The 15,986-nt window shown below is 36.2% G+C and overlaps 1 protein-coding gene across 1 annotated transcript; it reads left to right on the forward strand.

The window, feature by feature from the left end:
• Positions 1-5,718: 5,718 nt before the first annotated feature.
• LOC128688622 (lysosomal acid glucosylceramidase) lies at positions 5,719-15,833 on the forward strand. Its single transcript, XM_053776530.2, has 12 exons — positions 5,719-5,864; positions 6,648-6,827; positions 7,138-7,267; positions 8,271-8,424; positions 8,727-8,887; positions 11,060-11,141; positions 11,259-11,411; positions 12,421-12,565; positions 13,430-13,512; positions 13,793-13,903; positions 14,505-14,671; positions 15,704-15,833. Exons 1-12 carry the CDS (start codon positions 5,813-5,815, stop codon positions 15,798-15,800), a joined length of 1,515 nt encoding a protein of 504 aa, XP_053632505.2. The 5' UTR covers positions 5,719-5,812; the 3' UTR covers positions 15,801-15,833.
• Positions 15,834-15,986: the final 153 nt, after the last annotated feature.

Genomic DNA, 15,986 nt, shown 5'->3' on the forward strand with positions numbered 1-15,986 from the left:
CCTGTACACTGTCTTTTCTAGAAAGTGCAGCATCTCTTCTGGTACCGGTTTGATATAATACTATAATGGGTAGATAGTAGTAGCTAGTAGTTAATGGTAGTAGTCAGTCTATTTAGGCCCTGCATATAATGCGGTTATGCAGTTCTATACAAAATACACAGTAACATACTAATGAAATCACAAAACAAGTGATTCTGAATTATTAACAGAACTGCGGCTAGCCAGGATTCGATCCTGCGTCACCATGCCCAGCCCTATGAGAACATGACAACGTACACATCCCTCTATGCACTGGACCAACAGTTCTCAAACACCAGGCGCTCAGTGGAACTGAAAGTGGTTTCCCTAATGTGAGAACATCCGTGGTCTTGGAGCCTCAGAAGGTAATTTCAACCACATGCTGTTTGGGTACCATCCATCACAACACAATTGGAAATCTAGCTTTCGTCCCTTTAATGCTAATTTCAAGTATCATTAAAAGTGGTAATGAACGACTGCTTGCATGAACCTTTCCCTAGTTACAGCACACCAGTGTTGAAACTTTCAAATCGATCGGATCAACCTTTCTCAAGTTATAAACGGAAATCTAGGAGGAGGAAATAGAAAATGGAACCCCATCAGGCATGCTTAAATTACCTGGAGTGATTATTATGAAAGAAATCAATTATCAAGAAAAGTCATACTGACAAAGACTGTCAGTATACAACTGGTAAGCAGCCGTGCTACCCATGCTTAACTGAATCTATCCCAGGAGTTCTGACGATACTTTTCAAGTCAGTTGATCATGATATTTCGCTACAGTTGATAGTAACATTTCACTGCAATTTTGAAAGTCTGGAGCCGATTGAGTGAGGCATTCTCCAGTTATGAGGGAAAAAATAAAATCTAAAAGCAGGAGGAAGAAAAAAAAAGAAAAAGAATTCAGGCAACTGTTAGAAGGCATCCATTCGGGGATACCTAATAATTGCTAGCTGCACGGACCACTAGACACACGGGCAATTGATTTCAGTATAGGCAAGCCATCTGTTGCTGTTCCCATGGCTCAACCTTCATATATGTGCTCCTTAGACATGGTCCTTTTCCGGCGCCGTCATGGGGCCGGCACCTGTGTCAGTTGATTTTACCTAATGAATAAACAATAAAACATAATGAAACTCCTAAGGTGGACGCTCGGAAGCAGTTTCCTAGGTTAGATACAGGCAGATCATTTAAAATTCAGTGTTTATCACTCATAAGTTACATTTAACTAATAGTCATTTTCTTCTTGGTGATTGAACTATTATATATGATACAGTTTTGACATGATACCAGCGCCATCAAAGCCACTGAATTGACAGTTTTTTTTTATAAAGCTATTTGCGTATTTTAAAAAGAAAATGTAACTTTTCTCCAATTTTTAGACCTTGAAGAGTGATAACATTTACATCGGCATCACGATAAGTTCTGCCCAGTTCCCAAACTCCTGAAGTATCGTGAGTACTTCTCAACATTTGAGTGTTTCGTAACACTTTTTTAATGTATCTCATTCTTCCTGGATGGGTTCATTTGTTGTATCTGCAGGACACCCATCATTTAATAAAAATCAGAACAGGTCCAATATGAACAATGATCCACTCCCACTTCCGTCTCCCCATTGTTGTACAAGAAAGTTCAGGATAATGTGCTTGTATATGATTGGGTGTTATGCTATTATTGAAATAAAATATAAAAATAAATAAGTTGAACTTGGATTTGTGGCCTCGCAGGGGACAACCTAAATTGTTAATTAGCCAGTCTATGGTGAGTGAAACAATAATAGATGTCAAGAACCACTCGGATAGTGTTATACTTCCTGGAGACGAGACTTGTGTGAGTCTTCCCATCACTGGTCAGTTTAGGTACGAAACACCGCTTCCGGAATATACGTGAGAATTTTATTTAGAACCGTCTCTCCGACCTTGACATTCCTGCTTCTTATGTATTATCAGCTGTCACACATCTAAGACGACTTAGTGACGTACTTTGTAACTTAAGTTTCCACAATAGCTTCCCATCAGGTATCATATCTGTGTAAGTTATCCTGAGTGGTTCTCACACTCGTGACGTCTCTGCCAATCAGATATGCCTTATGGCTCAAGTAAATTTAACTAATTTTTCTGAGTTATCTTTCACGAATCTCGTAAGATTTTCTCTATCAAATTTTGGAAAAATCGAATTGATACATATAGATCTTCGGTGGCTGTTGCGAAAGTTGTATGTTTTTTTTTATTTTAAATTAGACATCAATAATGTCCAACATTTATAATACTTATAATCATAATAATAATTCCAAATTCTCATATTGATAATTATATTAAATGTAGTGACCGGTAAAATTAATATGCACTTAAACATATACAAAAACTGTGAGACACAAAGTAAGATGATTAGAATTAAAATAAAAAAAATATGTATACAGCGAGATGTGTATTTTCAGTATATATACACTGAGTTTAAAATAGGCTCCTGTGACAACACTATATTACACCTTTTAAAATTATAATAATTATTATTATTATTTATAGTAATAAAATAATTACTAAATTATTATAATTATTATTAATATCGACAAGGATTAAACTCGTAAGGATAATACAGCGCAGGGGAATGGCAGACAATAATGTTTGATCTAAGGAGGGGAAGGGATAGCACTAATTCCTTAGATCAAGAGCCCATCACCAGCATCAAGTAAATCTAATCGCAATAATAACAACGAATAATGCTGAGGATAATAACTGTAGAAATTGTTAATTAAACTACCACAGGGAAGGAAACACGTACACAGCAGCACCACTGGTTGTACGTACAATGAAGCACTTACAGTGTAGCACCACTGTTACCTACATAATCTTTGCTTTCCCTAGCGAGTAATCTTGATGCTTTAGGACTCTTGATAAATATCCAACTGAACTTTTAGATGATTCTTGCCACGTTCCTTGTCCTCAAAATGTACTTTCTAATGCATAACTTGTTAGGCTACGGCAGAGTACGTATATATATATATATATATATATATATATATATATATATATATATATATATATATATATATATATATATATATATATATATATATATATATATATATATATATATATATATATATATATATATATATATATATATATATATACATACATATATATATATATATATATATATATATATATATATATATATATATATATATATACATACATATATATATATATATATATATATATATATATATATATATATATATATATATATATATATATATATATATATTTATGCAATAAGATCACAGTAAACAGGTGATTTCAGAATATGCAAAACAACCACTGTGAAAGAATAGAGAAATTCCAAGCGTTTCGTGACTACTCACATTATCAAGGAACAATGAAAGTAATGCATCAAAGGAAGGCATATAAAGGGTCTAGCCCACACAAAATATATATATGGTTGTTTTGTATATATATATATATATATATATATATATATATATATATATATATATATATATATATATATATATATATATATATATATATATATATATATATATATACTATATGCAAAACAACCACTGTGAAAGAATAGAGAAGTTCCAAGCGCTTTCGTGACTACTCACATTATCAAGGAACAATGAAAGTAAAGCATCAAAGGAAGGTATATAAAGGGGTAGCCCACACCTCACTATCAGATCCCACAACAACGAAACACCTGATGCGAGACAGCAGGCCCGCCGGCCGAACTAGACAGGTCTTTCATACAACCCACCAACAAACTATTCTACCCAAGAAATAAGAAATTTAAAAAAAATATTATTTGTCCAATGTATTATTAAATTCTTCCCAAATTCTATTAATTATAAATGGATCTAATTTATATAAACCAAAGGAAATATTCATATTATTGTCAAAACTGCTTTTTATGAAACAAGAATCAATTATATTCCTGTCGACCATGGACTTGCTTGATACTACTTTCTCAACTTTTTGAAAATCAATTGGATGGTTAAAATCTCATTTAACCATCCAATTGATTTTCTTTTAACCATCCAATTGATTTTCAAAAAGTTGAAAATCAATTGGATGGTTAAAATCTCTTTTAACCATCCAATTGATTTTCTTTTAACCATCCAATTGATTTTCAAAAAGTTGAGAAAGTAGTATCAAGCAAGTCCATGGTCGACAGGAATATAATTGATTCTTGTTTCATAAAAAGCAGTTTTGACAATAATATGAATATTTCTTTTGGTTTATATAAATTAGATCCATTTATAATTAATAGAATTTGGGAAGAATTTAATAATACATTCGACAAATAATAATTTTTTAAATTTCTTATTTCTTGGATAGAATAGTTTGTTGGTGGGTTGTATGAAGGACCTGTCTTGTTCGGCCGGCGGGCCTGCTGTCTCGCGTCAGGTGTTTCGTTGTTGTGGGATCTGATAGTGAGGTGTGGGCAACCCCTTTATATACCTTCCTTTGATGCTTTACTTTCATTGTTCCTTGATAATGTGAGTAGTCACGAAAGCGCTTGGAACTTCTCTATTTTTTCACAGTGGTTGTTTTGCATATTCTGAAATCAACTGTTTACTGTGATCTTATTGCATATATATATATATATATATATATATATATATATATATATATATATATATATATATATATATATATATATATATATATATATATATATATATATATATATATATATATATATATATATATATATATATATATATATATATATATATATATATATATATATATATATATATATATATATATATATATATGTTTTATTGTTCCCATGTGGGTTTTATTGACTCTGTGACCATTGTGAGTGGAAGATTAACCGAGGACCAATACCGTCCTTTTTTTGACAGGGTAATCCGAAAAAGAAATGCTTTCATCATAACTCACTGCAATATTTTTTTTATAGAGGCCCGCCTACACTGTAGTTCAAAAACTGCAATATATCTCCACTCCTCCTTCAGAGGGCAGGCACTGTACTTCCCACTTCTAGGACTCAAGTCCGTCTAACCGGTTTCCCTGAATCTCTTCATAAATGTTAAGTTGCTCACACTCCAGTAGCACGTCTTGTCTTCAAAAACCATTTGCCTCCAATCGCTCCTATCTAACACGCTCACGCACTCTTGCACACAAAACCTCCTTTACCATCAACCCTCTGCTAGGACGTCTCCCTTCCACTATCATTTACCCATGCCACCCCAAGCTTACCTACCACACCCAATATAAAGTTTCTCCCACTTTTGCATTCAAGTCCCTAACAACAAAATTCCCTCACTTATTTCGAAACTCCCTAGACACTTAACATCTTCCAGAATCTCTCTCTCTCTCCACTACATTTCTCTTCATGTGCATAAACACTTATTATAACCCTTTTTTTTTTTTTGCATCCGACCCTTATTTTCATCCACATAGTTCTTGAATTTATACATTTATATTTCCCTAATTAATTAATTAATTAATCAGGTTAATCAAAAGCAGTCATGGATTACAAATAACAGATTGTGTATCCATCTATCCCAACCATGACATAATATTCTACGATATTTCGAGCCAATTGTGAGCAAGGCATCCTAAGGACCTATCCAACTTTGTCTTGTGAACAGTGCCACAGACGAGCGTTCCTGAAAAACCTTGGAGATTCTATACACGTGGCAACAATGTCAGGGGTGTGTGTATATATACTGCGTCTGAGGTGAGCAGCAGAGCAGTACAGCAGCAGAGTCGTATTGCAGCAACAGGAGAAGGAAGGTGCAGAACTTCCTCGGCTAGCCATGAGGACTTTGGGGATAGTGTTGGCGCTCTTGTGCTGTGTAGCAGCTCAAGGTAATGAATTATGTACGTCAGCACAGCCCTGTCTGTCACCGCCACTCTTATTACCAACACATTACCTTCATTGCTGACCCAACACCATCACATTTCCACCAGTGCCCCCAACATTGTCATCACCTCTGTCCCGACACATTATCACCCCCCACTGCTCCACTTGTGAATTAAATATGTTCTAAGTAGATAGATGAGCTCCATCCTCAACGCCAAGATACCAACATATTCTCTCATATTTCAATGTGATGACTGTATTTGAAAGACCGTGTGATTTACTCCAAATGTACCAATTAGGATGCCTTTTATCACACTACTTCTGTGCAACACTTATGGGGCAAGCTACAATCATTTGGTTCATACAGTGCCTGAGGGAATCGGAGGCAAGCAGATTCAAGCTCAAGAAGGGGAAAGGAGCTTAAATTCCTCGGATCAGGAGCCCTTCACTGACATCAAGGCACTCCTAGTGAAGGTTAAACTTTGCTTCGTAACTCCAATATTACTTGTTAGTGTAGTGATTTGGCAACTCAACGTACCTTGCTTATTACGTCTCACTCTTGGCAGATCATCTATTACACTTTCCTATTAAACATGGCTTCACATTTTATAGCTGAGACACGTGCGACTGTATTATTTCAACTATTACTACTACTACTACTACTGCTACTGCTACTACTGCTACTACTGCTACTACTGCTACTACTACTACTACTAATACTACTAATACTACTAATACTACTACTAATACTAATACTAATAATTACTGTTATTTATTGTTTACTTCAGAGTGCAACCCCCGCAGTTTCGGATATGACAGTGTGGTTTGCGTCTGCGACGAGACCCACTGCGACCAACCAGGGGTCATTGACTTCCCTGATGAAGGTAGCTTCACCGTCGTCACCTCCAGCAGGGATGGACTCAGGTTCAACGTGGAGACTCTCCCTGTCTCCAGTGAAGCGTCTCCCGGTAAGTGCAACTCGTCTCTCTACTCTTCTGCCTCGGCATCTTACTTTCAGTAACTGTTCTTTTTATTATTCTCTTTATTATTGTTGTCTTTACAGTTTCTTGACATGACAAACAAATTTGAATATTTCTCCTTTTACTATCCTAAAAGGTCAAAGCGTAAAACCAATACTGTTTATAGCAATACGAAAAACAAAAATATTTTTAAGAAAAGTTAGTTTTCAAGTACATATATGATGAATTCCAACTGCAATTCAGAAGTGTTAAAATGGCAACAAGTTCAGGCTCCTGCACTAATTCTTGTGTTCTGCAGATGCTGAGGTGGTGACACTGAACAAGGATGACGTCTACCAGACCATGCTAGGCTTCGGTGGCGCCTTCACTGATTCCACAGGTCTCAATGTGGTTGCTCTCTCCAGCGAGGTTCAGGAACACTTCCTCAGGTAAGGATGTGAAGATAGTAATCTAATGTTCTATAATTTAATGGACATCTGCTGGGATCTGTGTTAAGGGCCAATACCAGAAGTACGAACATGTACGATAACCCTCTGAGATATACTGACGTTAGCAAAAGTTTTCAGATATATTCATCATTATTATAGTCGAGAAAGCACCATACCCATATGCCTCATACTGCTCAAGAATGTTCAGTCTGTCTTGAAGGTGACTCCTATAGTTCTTTAGTGACAAGTGCTTAATTTTTTTTATTCTGTAGGAGAGTAAATGACATTCAATATTTATTAACTAGAGAAATTATATCTTTAATAAACCTAGAAATCGGTATTCCTTAAATGCAAATAAAGTGAACATTAATATTTTAGATTTACTATTATTTCAATAAAATTATTTCTATTTGTGAACTCCCAAGAGGGCCAATTATCTTTTAATAGGATAAAAATCTAACTCGATGGTAGCCAGCGGCTGCTTATCAACTTAATGGGACATTATCTGACAAGCTTCCAAGTCTTGTGACGCTGAGCCTATTTTATGATAAATTACACTTACCTCATATAAGTATGTCAATATAGCTTTGATATTACGGTGAAACCTTCATCACAATTCTGACAATGGGAAATTTTTTTACTCTTTAGGTTGCTAGTTTTCCGGCTTGGGAGGGATCAGTTCCCATTACAAAATATTGTTTAGGCTTCTGTTTATTTCTCAGTCATCTGTTCATCTGTGGTCTCTTGTAAGGCTCTTTTCTACCTACACTCTTCTCTTATTAATTATCTAATAAAACATCCATTTACTATATCTTTTTTTTCAACAACCATTCTGTGAAAATACCACCTCAAATCTCTTATGATACCTGTGATATCCAGTCTGTCTAGACTTGTCTTCGGGGCAAAAGATAGTTTTCTTTGTCTTTCCATAACGGGAAAAAACTGTCGTTTTCTGTAACCTATTTAAAATACAATTTTACTGTATAATTGTTAAAATCTGCAGATCGTATTTCGCACCTGAAGGAATCGGGTATACCTTTGGTCGCATCCCCATCGCTGGCTGTGACTGCTCCACCAGGACCTACTCCTATGATGACGTGGAAGGAGACGCTGATCTTGTACACTGGAACCTCACTTTTGAGGACTACGATTATAAGGTAATAACATGAAACAAATGTATTTTGAAAAGGCGCAGTAAAATTCATCTGTGACTATAAGTAAATAGAGATTGAGAAAGCCAAATTTTGGTTATATTACAAACAATATTTCAGTATGTATTATAAATATTATTAGACAGCCTGCATTCATATCACAAAAAATAATCGTATAACTTTCTATAATATCAGAACAAAGGGAAAACTGTTCACAATTTTACCTTCTTTTAAACAGTTATGTACTTGACTATACACTCATAATCATTTAAAAGAAATAACTTAATTTTTTTAAATTTTAATCACAGATTCCTCTGATCCTGCGAGCCAAAGAAATGACGACATATCCACTGAAGATGTTTGGTTCGCCCTGGTCCTCCCCAGCCTGGATGAAGACTAACGGCATGTTCAACGGGTCAGGAATACTGATAGCCGAGTATTGGCAACCCTGGGCCAATTATATCGTTAAGTAAGTAGTCATTCATATATTTTAGTAGTTGCCTTCCTACTTCATCTTATTTAAAAACTCATCGGAATCCACGAATGTTTCCCGAGGGGCCAGTGTTTAATCCACCTCAACCACTAGAATCAACACTGTGTTGCTCTCTTCTGTGACTCTGCCTGCTGACCCACCTAGTCAAGACCTTCTCTGGACGACTGCCTGTTAGTGATACCTGTTCCTGTTGCTCTCATATCGCTCACGAACGCTCCTCTAAGCCCTTGTTATTTATCTACGACTTCATATATTGTTATTCGCCTATCTATGCAGCCTGTCTCCACTTAAGGCGGGCGTGCAGTGGCAGAGCCGTTTCTAAATTTCTTAAAGGTTGATCTGGAGAGGTGAGATAATTCAGCAGGGTTGGTTGTGTTGGGTTATATTGACCTTGACGTATACCTGGACTTGTTACGTTGAGAGGAGGTACGGTGGCTTACTGGCGAATTTAACTGTGCCTTCACAGTCTTGTGTACAGCTTCTTGCAGAGCATGGAACTGCTATATGAAAGAGGCGTGTAGAAAACAAGGTTGCCCTGTCCTCTTTCGTAGATGTCAACCTCTTCCTCTTCCTGAGAAGAGTCAGTAGGTTACTTTTCCGTGTTCTTGGAGGTGGCGGCTTGTAGTGCAGGAGAAAGTTGAAAGGGGTGAGATAATGGCCGTGGCTGGGCTGGAGCATTGGAGTCCTTGGGTAATGGCTTGACGGCTGGCTTTGTGTGAGAAGTAATATTGAAGATTTGGAAGGCAGTGGTTAGCTGTATTGAGGTGGTTCCAGTGGTAGAGGGCTTCTAGGCAGCTGGAGTAAGTTAAGAAGCAGTAGATTAGGCAGCAGATGTCAGGTCAGCTGGGGCAGTGAAGTTAACGTTAGGAATGATTTTCAGAATGTCGGTAGGAGGTAGAGAGTCAGGAAACTTGAAGCTTGGCATACTGCTGAGGCGGAATAACTAGTTGATTGTAGCGTTGGAGGAACCTGAGGTGGCTACATTGGCGAGGTGTGCGCACACAATGCATTTAAGAACTTTAGAAGTTGATAAATGCATTTTTCTCTTCTCTGGAAGTAGAGAGAGGGAGTTGACAGTGGTGGGTGCTAGCTGAGTGACTTTCAGAATTTGATTTTTAAATAATACTACCAAATTTAGTCTCACCTAAGATAAGTTAGGTACGATTAAGCTAAATTGTATTTTGTATTTTGCCTTCATGCAAAATATAAACATTTTATTTCATGTTAATAAACAAAAAGTATACTTTTCAGTGCACAAGATTTTAAAAAATTAGAACAATTCGGCTTGTAAGCTCTCAGTAGCGTTTTTTATTCCCGTCCAATCATGCTTCTTCCATACGTTTGCGCTTGAAGTCCCCGCGCTGAGAGCATCTTAGCAAACGACTATAAGGGTCATTTCTCATTGACCTGCTGACCTAGCTGCTCACACCTCCCTTTCTCATAGGCTTGGCTCATTTAACACACTTGACCTAGTGCACAGAACCCCAATAAGTCACTCGCTCTGCTACCTGCAAAGCAACTACGATACTAGTCAACATACTGCACAAGAGCCAGGTTAAATTTGCCAGAAAACATGCACCCTAAACCCAATAGTCTTCTCTGATTGATAGCCTAATATGCATATTTACAAAAGTCAGCTCGCAGTCCCGACTCTTAAACTATTTTTTCACTTGTATTTGGAGTTTCTTAGACATTATCGTACCTACCTCTGAAACAGTACAATGAATTTGCCTCTACTTCTTCATCAATCTTTTTCCATTTTATTACCACCAAAGAAGTATTTCATAACTTCCTAATAATTCTGCTGTGTCTTCAGCTTCCACATGTTTCTCTTTATTCCTGTTTCTCATAATTCAAATAGCCCATTTCCTATTAATTCCTCATAAAATTAAAAATATTTTTATCTTGTGATGTGTCATATGCCTAGTGAAGGAATGTCCAAACTGCTCATATGCTTTATGAAGACGATACAAGAATGTGTACCAGTATTCTTTAGAAAGAAAATCCACACATGCTAATATTCATTTGATAAAGCAATTTGGGTCTGATGAAAATGCACATACAAGGGTGTTTACTAAATAGTAAAATAAAATATACAAATATTTTGTAAATACTTGATGTCTTTACGTTAAATTTGCTCTACGTTAGGTTTGTGGAAGCTTACGAAGCTGAGGGAGTTGAACTATGGGGTCTCACTCCACAGAATGAACCTCTCGGTGGCCTTACTGACGTAAGTTTTTGTTGCATTATTTCTCATTGACGACTGTATTATATACCCTTTAAAGTGTTCTTGCAAACAACAACAAAGTAAGTTTTATGATATTAACTGCATTTGTTTTGACGGCAGTGGAAAATTAATGCTATTGGATGGTCGGCTGAATCAATGCGAGATTGGCTCAAAGGTTACCTGGGACCCACACTGGAGGCTGCTGGCTACCGTCACCTCAAAATGATGATACATGACTTCAACAGAGACTCGTTGCCTTGGTACGTCGAGCCAGTAAGTTCTCATGTGCACATTCCAGTTCTAGCTTATTAGTCATCAAAACTGTTGTTCCATTTTATGATGTACTTTGAAACATAATGTTTTACAAAAAACTGTGCTCTCGCCTCCCTTAGAAACTTCTCACAAACGCATTCGTAACCTCTATCATTCCTTTCAACTCAAATAGCCTCCTTAAAGAGGCATTCGTTATGTACTATTTACTGAAAATGACATCCGAGAATTTAAGCCCCCTTATACTGGAATTAACTTCTAACTTACTAAAAGGCTTCAGATACTTATATCGTTGGTCGATTTCCAACCACCTGGGCACGCATCAAGAATTTTAACGTCTTTTATACGAAATACTGTCTTGATTCGGACGAATGTTTCACTCGTTGAACCTTTAATGTGATTTTTTTTAATCACGGTTAATATCACATGAGAATTTTTTTTTCATAGACCATGAGCATATTACCTAAACGAATATGAACTACCGTAGTCATCACTCTCGACAATGTAATTGGACTGCTTCACAATCTGAAAGACAATCTGCAAAACTGGGGAGTGAGAATGCTGTCTGATACGTCGGTCGTTGTGCAGAATTTGCCAGAATTGATTAGGCTTTGATAAAAAAAAATCCATCACATTTTACAGTTCTTACTGTTATTCAAACTCAGGAAACTATAAAAGGTGGTAAACGCTACTGAAAAAAATGAGTATAATTCCCACTAGGTAATGAAAAAAAATACATTTTAACAATTCTGGGAATCATGTAAATAGTTCGAATCCTTCCTGTACAACATATTGATTATTGTAAAATCTGTTTTATCTTTGAGTTTGTATTTACATTCATTGCAATAACTGATCTTAGAACATCACGCATATTTACTTGTGTTCCTCTAAGGCCTAACAATGCAATCTGCTACTACTTCAGTTAAATATTATTTTCTTTGGAAATTATAGCCTCTCTACTTTCATTGTCATTGTTAGTGTTTTTATTGACTCACTAACACTGTTCCTGCAGATGCTCAATGACCCAGAATGTGCCCAGTACGTCGATGGAATAGGTGTCCACTGGTACGCAGACCGAATAATTCCCCCAGAAGTTCTTGATGAGACGCAAGCTCTGTCTCCAGAATCATTCCTTCTTTACACAGAAGCCTGTCAAGGTAATCAGAAAACTTAGAATGCATATAACTAAAGTAAAGAAGGGTTTGTATTTATGGGAAAAAATGTGTAGGGTAATTATTGTTTTCTTCACGTGAGCAATTTCAGAGCCGGGAGGTAATTAGGTTTGATCCCAGAAAGAAAAGAACACCTTCAGTTGCTTCTGCAAAGAGAATTTCACTAACATGAATGTACCCCAAGAATTAAATCTTAATTCATAGGTAGAATGTTTTGTGGGTTGCGTGAAGGACCTGTCCAGTTGGGCCAGTGGGCCTGCTGCAGTGTTCTCTTTTTAGGAGTCGCGCATCAGGTGTTGCTTTGTTGTGGGATGTGATGGTGAGGTGTGGCCTAGACCCTTTATATGTCTTCCTTTGATGCATTACTTTTATTCTTTGATAACGTGAGTAGTTACAAAAGTGCTTGGAATTTCATTATTTTTTCACAGTGGGTGTTTTGTATATATATATATATATATATATATATATATATATATATATATATATATATATATATATATATATATATATATATATATATATATATATATATATATATATATATATATATATATATATATATATATATATATATATATATATATATATATATATATATATATATATATAATATGTATCCGGAGATTAAGTTGTAGGCTGAAACATGCAGTTCTCCCTTGTGCCACTAAGAACTGACTTTATCTTAGGATATTAAAGCAGGCTCATTGTTAGTGTCTCCGATGGAAATTGGCTTTGAATCTAACAAACATTAGTCAAATATGAATTACATTTATTTTTATAAGAATATATCTCTGTCATTAACAAGTTAATTGCTGTTTAAAATGTGCATGGCTGGTCTGTTTTCTTCAGGCAATGAGGTTGAGGGTTCAGAATTAAGCGTGAACCTTGGTTCATGGCAGCGTGGTGAGGAGTACGTCCACTACATGCTTGATGTAAGACCCAGTTAACCTGTCACTTGGACATCTAAAAATTAGTGTTTTATTCTTAATTACACATTCAAAATATTTATGGTTGTTAAATGAACCTTTACTTATCAAAAGTGTTGCACATATGTTCTGAATATTTCAACTTTCTAACACTTTAGCATACTAAATTTGAAGACAAAAATATGTTTATTCCAAGCCTGCTCCTTTAATTTGCGATTTTTTTTTTCTGGATTTATGTAAAATGAAAGAGGATTGAGGAGTCATACTGGACGTATACACATTGCAGGCAGTGAACCACTACTCCACGGGCTGGGTGGACTGGAACATGGCTCTGGACATTCTGGGAGGACCCAACTGGGCTAACAATTTCCTCGACTCTCCCGTCATCGTCGATACTGTCAGTAATATTCACATGCGTCCTTTTATTCAAAACAGTCTTTATTTTAAATCAGATATAATAATTTTTAATGTACACCATGAGGTAATGATAACTGTGACAGATTAAGATTATGTTATCATTGTTATATTCATTGGGAAACTATAAATTCGTATGTTTCAAATATCATGTGAAGGAAACAAGCTTGATCAGAGGGCTGGTAGAACAGCTACAATTCCTTGGATCAAGAACCTTTCACCGTCATCAAGGCACCCCTCATACAGGGAATAAGCTTGAATAACTATCATAGATTTTATTCAAAAACAAATCACAAGTATCGAATTTGCACGAGGCTAATATAGTTTAAATAAGTTTTCAGTTGTTATCATTAGCGAACTCAGGGAAAGCGCTAAAACTGCAAAAGTCATGCAGTGCCTGGGAAATGGGGGGACAATCCGAGGAAAAGGAGGGTAGCTCGAATTTCTTGGATCAAGAGGCCTTCACCAGCATCTAGGCATTCCCCTTGAAAGATTAAATCAGTCAATAATTCTAATACTGCAGACAAAAACAAAAACTAGGTTCAGTGATTCACAGCATTGTATATCATATTTCACCTGTACAGGAAGCGAACGAGTTTTACAAGCAGCCAATGTTCTACACTATTGGTCACTTGAGCAAGTTCGTGATCCCTGGTGCTGAGCGTATCACTTGGACGACCACAGCGACTAACATTGAGGTGGCTGCCTTCAATGACCCGTCAGGCCGCACCGTCGTCGTTATTCTCAACAAGTAAGCAACAAACCCTTGGTGTACAAATTGAATTTTAGCGATTTTTTTCTTGTGTACGACAGTCATGAGGTTATGTGGAATTTTCGCCAGACTTTGAAAGTGATCCACACAGCAGAGTGATGATGAAAGTAGAGGCACATGGTATAAAAGAATTTATCTCCTGGCTTGAGTATTGACTGACTGATACACAACAGAGAGTTTGCATAAATAATGAGAAATCAGAGTAGGGACTTTCAACGAGTAGTGTGCCACGGAGGTCATTACTGAGACCCTTGTTCACAATCTACCTAAACGACATAAATGAGGGAATAAATAGTAGCATAAGTAAATTTGCAGATGACATTAAAATAAGCCGTCAAAGAATTTCTGATGAATAGAAAATTACAGGATAACCTGGATAGGTTGATGTTGTGGTCGGAGAGGTGGCAGATGCAGTACAATACAGTCAAATGTAAGGTTCAAATCCTAGGACAAGAAAACACGTGCCACTTATAAAAAAAAACTATGGCACTGAATGCAAAAATGACTAAGGAGGTCTTATTAGCAGAGATTTGAAGCCAAGACAACAGTGCAACAGCTACTAGAATTCTTGTCTTTAAACTTTGTTTAGATTATGTTGCCCAGCTGAGTGAAACAAATGTTCAGGTAGCGTTATTAAGGCGAGAACTGGGTAGCTTTAAATATATGTTGGAAGGGTATATGAATGGTTATGACCTGCCTAGCATGGGTCAGTAGGCCTACTGTAGTGTTTCTTCATGATTATGTAACTGTAATCTTATATCGATAATTCTACTTAAAACTGTACACTAGCAGTTCTTGAAACGCCACTAGTCAGGCTGTCGTAGGCGATGTTTAAGATTTCTAACACTACAAGATTATAACTCAATTTCTTCATACAAAATGTAATTCATTTTGCTTCATAATAATAATCTTATTTATCCATTTGTTTACATGTTAATGGATCGAGAAAGTTACTGTTGTAGATCAGGATACTTATAACTTATACATTACTTGTACATTATCTGATTACAGGAATGATGTGGAAGAAGAGTTGACCGTGACAGATGGGTCTGAAAATTTCCTTAATTTCAATATACCTCCCAAAGCTATCCAGACTATCCTGTACTAATATACTGCAAGACCCAACAAGAGTCTATCATCGAAAAAGATCTTCCGAATGATTTTCTCCATGAATAATAAAGACAAAAGTATTTTGTCTTCATTTTCCATTTCATGATCTCAACCTCTCACCTAGTATACATTAGTCGACTTCTGTAAGATTATGCAGACAAATTATACACTGTTGGCCTACGGG

Source organism: Cherax quadricarinatus, chromosome 13 (assembly GCF_038502225.1).
Source record: "Cherax quadricarinatus isolate ZL_2023a chromosome 13, ASM3850222v1, whole genome shotgun sequence".
NCBI classification, from domain to species: domain Eukaryota; kingdom Metazoa; phylum Arthropoda; class Malacostraca; order Decapoda; family Parastacidae; genus Cherax; species Cherax quadricarinatus.